The 7500-nt window shown below is 41.6% G+C and overlaps 1 protein-coding gene across 1 annotated transcript in view; it reads right to left on the bottom strand.

The window, feature by feature from the left end:
* The window catches only part of LOC143297283 (neuronal acetylcholine receptor subunit alpha-10-like), a 50249-nt gene extending 46386 nt beyond the window's left edge, over positions 1 to 3863 (bottom strand). The window contains exon 1 of the mRNA XM_076609550.1: positions 3127 to 3863. Within this exon, the coding sequence (XP_076465665.1) occupies positions 3127 to 3280 (154 nt within the window). The 5' untranslated portion in view covers positions 3281 to 3863. The remainder of the gene's footprint in view (positions 1 to 3126) is intronic.
* Positions 3864 to 7500: the final 3637 nt, after the last annotated feature.

Raw genomic sequence — 7500 nt, 5'->3', positions numbered from 1 at the left:
ACACACACACACACACACACACACACACACACACACACACACACACACACAAAATCACATGCTACTTTAGAGGTCAACAATAAAATGTGCACATATACTCTTTTAATGCGAAGCTTTATTGTCTTTTTTACCTAGCTTTCTGGGTAAATAGTTTATAGATATTGCTGACAATTTCGTATTGTTAAAAAATTCTGAAAGATTGCTTCGCTTCCAACAGGACATTTGACTTAAATTTACAGTTCACACTGTATTAGGTTCTCGTTCCTTTGCACATCGATCTTTCCTTCAGTCTAAAATCTAACTTTGTGGACAGGCGCTAAACTGAACAACAACACCACACACACACACACACACACACACACGCACAAAGCACACACACACACACAAAGCGATCTTGGCTTCCAATAATGGGACTTCTGCCGTCCTCTCCCAACTTTCGATTGGTATCCGTCCCATCATCTTCATTATATCTCGGTAGATCCGACCGTAAATAAACCGCCGATGATCACGACTGACTGATCGTGCGCGCGCGCGCGCGCGCGTGTGTGTGTGTGTGTTGCATCATGAATGGGATGGTAACAGATGGCACTAATGATTGTTTTATGTGATCATGCTCTCTCTCTCTCTCTCTCTCTCTCTCTCTCTCTCTCTCTCTTTGTGAGTGTGTCATGTTAGAGTGTTAAAATGGTAATAAAAGCTTACGCCGCTTAGTTCTTGAAACTCACCATCAAGAGAAGAAAAAAACATGCGTACACACACACACACACACACCACACACACACATATATATATATATACATATATATATATATATATATATATATATATATTGGATGAAGAGTTGCACAGAATCCTTTCGAACTTCTGTTAAAAATTACAAATTAAACAAAATGTTGCAGCATCTTTTTAATTAAATGGCCTGATGAACATTGTTTAATAATTACTTTTAATGTGGACTTAGGTTTCATGTTAACGTGGAATAAACAGTAATATCGAATGGTTTCATTTCACAGGATTCAAGATTTTATTTCCTTTTACCCCTCAAGGTGTGTGGGGGATTTTAGAAAATGAAACAAAAAATAGACAATACAAACATAAAGAAAGTAACTACAGTCTCTGTCAAACAAGCCTTACACTAAAACGCGCACAATTAAGAAAGTGAACCTATTCTCCCTCTCACATCTTAAAATGCATGCACACATACATGCTCATGCACATCTCTACTGTTACGTGACGAACAGTCTTTTGCGTTCTGTCTTTCGAGTCACTTGTTGAATGCAACGAATGGAAACACCCCTTTTCTCCGTCGAATGGTTTCGTTTTCCGTTCTTTTATTTCGCCTCTTTTTTATGTTTCAATGTTCCAACAGTAACATTATTTTCTTAAACATATTTTGGTCAACAATCAAAGGAGACACTGCGCTGCTGCTGAGTAATTCCGGTTGTGTTCGGTAGTGTTTTCTGAAACATATGCAGGTCATAACCACTTAAGCCAAACCCCCCCCCCCCCCCTTTCCCCTGCTGAGTCTTCGAGCCACATTGAATGCGCTTCCTCTCTTGTGTGGACGACCACACCACCAGCTCCCTCCATCGACAATTCCAGTGGATCTGCTGACACAAAAGACCTTCACACGAACTCTCTGGATCCATATAAACGGAGAGAAAAATCACAAACGGTCCGCCGTGATCGCTGGGAACGAAAAAATACATTATATTTAAAGCTCTTTTTGTGCCAGCAGCCACTGTCATTGATAAGGGCGAGTTCTGTAGAACTATTAAAGGGTTATTGTGGAGCCAGGGAGTCCAGTCATTCAGTGCACGTGTGTCTGTATGTGAGTCACCCTTCTCTCTTTCCTTTTTTTTTCTCCTGTGTATGGTGGACTCCTCGAAGCCTGGAAGCACTTATTTTACACCATAGCACGTGCGTCATGGCGTGCTTGCATCATAATTGCTGTGTCAGACGACTACGTGACCCTGGTAACTTGAAAATAAATCGATCCCTTGAAGAAGGAACCATAACGTTCTTAAATTTTGGGATAATCTACATGACAGATTAACGTGCTTTTTTCTTCTTTTCATATCTGTATATTATAACGCAGCATCCGTTAATAATTAATGGTAGTGGAATATCAATATTGATTTTAAATCACTGATCAGTTTGACAATGACCTTGTCATTCATAAAAGATCACATTGTCAAAACACCTTTGCCCACTGTTGTCGGACATAATATATGCTATTCTAGTTAGCAGAGATGGGGGAGGGTGGGAGGGAGGGGCAGGGGGGGATACAGAGACTGTGACTGTGACATCAAATTCAAATTTTACAGAGACAAATGTAAAAGTTATGAGGGAAATTACAATCGATCATTTCTGCCGTTAATCATTAATCTGACTCTTAAACAACACACTGTAGTTAAGCATCTCTCTCTCTCTCTCTCTCTCTCTCTCTCTCTCTCTCTCTCAACAAATATTTACCAATTAAGAAATCGTCAAATGTGTCACATGTTTATACCAGTAACCTGAATTGGAAAAGAAACTACATGCGCAAAGGTATTAAAAGACTGATAAAAAAAAGATTAATTATAGGGGGGCGTGGGGGGAGAAAGACAACAAACGAGAAAAAAAAAGGAAAGAACTCCCGATAATAAAGGATACAGAAATACACATTTCTATAAAACGTCAACAAGAGGTAAAGCATACATGGCTCACGTGTGAATCCCGCCGATTAAAAACAGCAGTAACAACCACCACAACAATGCCGACTAGGCATCAACCTACGAAAGACAATAATTAATTACAAAAAAATCAAAGTCGACATTTTCAAAATACCTGGTTAAAGCATCAAATAATCCTGTAAGGTTACGCAAATAGTCTCTTTTCGATCTCTCTCTCTCTCTCTTTTTTTCTTAATAAAAGCGAGACCCTACTGGCACCGGCCTTCACTCATCCAGTCTCTCTTTCTCTCCTTCTTTCTCCCTCTCTCTCTCGAGCACGCGCGCACGCCACCATACACACATATTACATACAACTTATCACGCAAAGGCGAAAAGATTAACAGTAGTAGTAGTAGTAGTAGTAGTAGTAGAAGCTGGTCAAACTGAATAAGGTTGTTCTCTTGTACATTACCTTGAAATATGAGGGCAACAGCCAATGTCGCCATCCATCTCACGCAGATACCCATTATAAAATGTCTTATTTCCAGTTGCACAACAAACAAAACCTGTGGATAGTTGAAAAAGTGAGTGTCCAAATTACAGGCACTCACATAAAAAAAAATCATTCAGTCTTTTCCAAAATGTCAAAACGTTTCAAAATGTCTCCGTTATTAATCATTGACAAGCCTGACAAAAACGCGCACCGAAGTCTGTTCATTATCTGTCCCCTGAATCCCAAATCTAATCCATTCTGATCAATGGGGTCGTTCTGCTGGTTCGAGACAGAACAAAAGCAACACAGGAACGCATTAACAGAGCGCGCGACGCGCGTGGGGTTATAATCTTCCAATCAAAGGGTGATATTTAGCACATCAAACGATTGATAAAATCATCGAATCGAGAACAGCTGAAACCTTGCACTCCTGTCCACAGTTAGAGCGGCTGTCGAAGACACCTTGCAGTTGGATAAAAAAAAAAAGAAGAAAAACACCCGCGAGGTTCTCGTGTTGTCAGATCACGGACAGTGGTACAAACCCACACACACACGCTCATTCCCTCCCTCGCTGTTTGACGAAAAGCTCCCAGGCAGTCGCCGCCAAAGCGACATTGTTGGCAGGAACAGACGCAGAGCACACGAATTGAGGGGCTCAGTTCCCTCTCGCGCTCAACGATCGTTTGTCGTCTGCATCACTGCGCGCGCCAGTCCAAGCTAAGGGAGTGTATTCATGCGGTCATTGTCTGCCAACCCTTTGCAGTTTACACAAACACTAGCAGAAAGTCTGCAAAAATCAATAACGATGATCGCACGATTAAAAATTGTTCCATTTCACATTCCAAAGAGTTGATTCCTGTGCTCAGCTGACTGAGGTTAGACTGTCTCGAAACTGTGTTAAAGATCAGACATTACAGTGCAAATTGATTTTTTTCATACAATTAGTTGTATTCTTTTGTGCCGGCAGTAAGGTCTGGGCTAGAGGTGGGTTTAAAAAAAAAAAATTATTTCATTTTTTAAGGAAAGCGGAGGAGATGGGGCTGGGGGTTAGATCGTCTTTAAGAGAAAGAAACCAGCGATTATTTCTTTCCACTGATCGTAATCTGTGTGTTCTCTTCTCCACATACAATAACTTTGGGGTTTTCTATTACATTCCATTTCTGCTTAAATGTCTGGGTTGCTTGTTGGCTCTTTGTGAAGTGTGTCTCTCAGTGGTTCTCTTTTTCCTCCAGTGGTGTGGGGGTCGGGGTGGGGGTAGGTTGCACGCAGGGGACTCGGGGGGGGGGGGGGGGGCAGAGGTGAAAGGTGAAAGGTGCATCCGCGCCAGTTGAGCCTTTAGTCAGCTAAAAGTAGTACTCTAAACTATCGGAGTCTACTAAGAGTAAATCCATGCAAATGAATGAACAGACCATACAAACAAATCGGCATGAGTGCAGTCGCTCAACCAGTTCCCCCCTGAAGCGTTGTTTTGGACTACACAGTGGAGGATGGAGAGTCAATGGAGACTGAGTCAATGGGGAACAGATGGCCGGGAAACCTGTTTATGCCCACTGCCGGATGACACACACACACGTCCCCTTAACAGACAGGCCATTACAGCTAGTGTGTGGCAGTAGTGCGATCATGAATAATATACATGATCATTTTCACGTTCGTTTGTCTTGGCACACTTTGAGTTCAGTCGATAATCTGATAGTGGTGACAGAGAATGGTTTCTTTCGTATTTGTATTATGTTCAAACTAAAACGAAAATATACAAACTGTACCATTTACTTCTATTGTTTTGTTTGGGACTTTTTTTCGTTTTGGACACAAAATTGTGGCTGATCGCGTACTCGAACATACAAACAGATATGCAGCCGCGCGTGCGTTCACACAGATACACACAGCGCACACGCGCGCGTATACAACCACAGTGTGACTGGCGGATGTAGAATACATTCATGCACGTGTGCTCATAGGCTTTTTTTGTATTGGCCTGTTCACAAATATCTGATCTGGGACGCACGCGCGGTCGCCTCCTCTTTTTAGAACTTCCTGTCCCTCTCTGTCCCTCTTTCTCCCATTGTGTGAGTAAGTGCGTGTGCGCTTGTGTGTGTGTGTGTGTGTGTGTGTGTGTGTGTGTGCTTGTGAATGCGTATGTGCGTGTGTTCTTGACAGATAGACAGACACACAGAGAAATAGGATTTGAAACAAGTTGAATACAAAGACACGTCTATATTACTGTAGATTTATAACACATGTTTGTGTATCACTTTTCTCGTTTCTTCGTTCGTTTGTTGTCAGAGTTTGTTTGTTTGTTGTTGTTGTTTTTTTGTTTTTACACACAAACACACACGCACGCACGCACGCATACGTACGTACATACATACATACATACATACAGATAATCCAATAAATATTCCTGTTGTTACTTCTCCACTCCGTGTTAGCTGAACGATTAGCGAATCAGATTACGTTTCTGATTAAGCAGTTTAAAATTTAGCGAAATCAGATTACGTTTCTGATCAAGCAGCTTAACTCTTCCAAGAAAAAAAATCAAGATATGTTTCAAATACTTAAGGATAATGTGCGCAAGTGAGATATCTTCAACCAATCCATGAAGCATTAAAAAATTAAAAAATTAAAAAAAAATAAATAAAATTAAAAAACCCACCTCGCCTGCGTTTTCTGCAAGGATAAGCTGAATATGATCAAAGCTCGTTTTTGTTTTTGGATTTTTTTAGGGTTTTTTTGTTCGTGTGTGTGTGTATGTGTGTGTGTGTGTGTCTGTGTCTGTGTGTGTTTGTTTGTTTTTCAGTTATATTCTGTAATATATTAGAAAACCTTTCGGTTGCAGTTGGCTTTGTAACAACAAAATTAATATGTTTGTACACAATCGAATTACATCGCTGATATATACGTATAGATGTCCGTAAGCATAATGTTTTAAAGACATGAGGTGAGAAACACGGTAGAAGCTTTGAGATCAGTTCCCGACCGGGTTCCATCCACTGTCATATTTTCAATCGCATTGATCTATACATGTAGCATCCCTTTCGAAGCATAGGGGAGGGGGTGTAGTGTGTATGTGGAGAGGGTGGGGCGCCGGGGTGGGGAGTGGGGGGGGGGTACGAGGGGGGGCAGGGGGTGTAGTGCTTCAGATTGCTACATGTGTTGTGCTGTCATGATTCACGCAAAAGAAAAAAAAAGTATGAAGAGGTTTTGCTACTCAGCAGTTGGTGGATGAAACAAATGCCCTTCTAACATTTAACTCGTTTTAATTTGGTTAAACATTTTACAATTAAATACATGTAGTATCATTGTCAATACGCCTGTATCAGTTTTTCACAGAAAACTGATCTTTTAAACTGCCCTTAACTTTCTCTTCAAACCATGTGCGATGTACATCAAAACTGTGCGGGTTCAACCCAAAAAATTACCAAACCCAGTTTCATTTTAGACAGTCTAAGTACTTATAAATGTATTGGTTCTGATGTATTTAAGTGCTGTATAAACAACGACAAAAGCAAACACAGAACTCTATGACTTGTTCTTGGACAACAGAGAAGTGAAGGCAAGTAAGTGTTCCTGTCTCAAACAAAGTTGCATGACCCTATAATGTGGAGTGATGGCCTAGAGGTAACGCGTCCGCCTAGGAAGCGAGAGAAGCTGAGCGCGCTGGTTCGAATCACGACTCAGCTGCCGATATTTTGTCCCCCTCCACTAGAACTTAAGTGGTGGTCTGGGCGCTAATCATTCGGATGAGACGATAAACCGAGGTCCCGTGTGCAGCATGCACTTAGCGCAGGTAAAAGAACCTATGGCAACAAAAGGGTTGTTCCTGGCAAAATTCTAACGAAAAACCCGCTTCGATAGGAAAAACAAAGAAAACTGCACGCAGGAAAAAAATACAAAAAAACTGGTGGCGCTGTAGTATAGCGACGCGCTCTCCCTGGTGAGAGCAGCCCGAATTTCACACAGAGAAATCTGTTGTGATAAAAAGGAAACACAAATACAAATAATCAAATCCGTTCTTTCGTGCCATGTCCGTTCATCTTTCAGTCGACAAGTCCGGGCTCAATACAAGTTCGGTTGATGGTAAAGCCTTGGTCTCCATTCAGCAACTATCAAACGCAAACAATCCGCTTTCAATGCTCCTTTCTGGTCCAATGGTCAGTGTGTTCCATCGTATTACTGGGTAGGTCTTTGAACAGCCTTGTAATGCTCTTCGCGGTCGGATGAACGGGTTCACACATCGGGAATCACTGCTGACGACACCCTTCGGTGAACATCAAAGAGCAATCAGTTGCCTCGGGTGGGTGTCCCCATACCCCTACGAGACAATGATCTGCTGGATCCGGGTGTGATGTA

Source organism: Babylonia areolata, chromosome 22 (genome assembly GCF_041734735.1).
Source record: "Babylonia areolata isolate BAREFJ2019XMU chromosome 22, ASM4173473v1, whole genome shotgun sequence".
NCBI lineage: Eukaryota > Metazoa > Mollusca > Gastropoda > Neogastropoda > Buccinidae > Babylonia > Babylonia areolata.
Note: the sequence above shows the minus strand (reverse complement) of the source record. Positions and strands in the feature narration are given on the sequence as shown.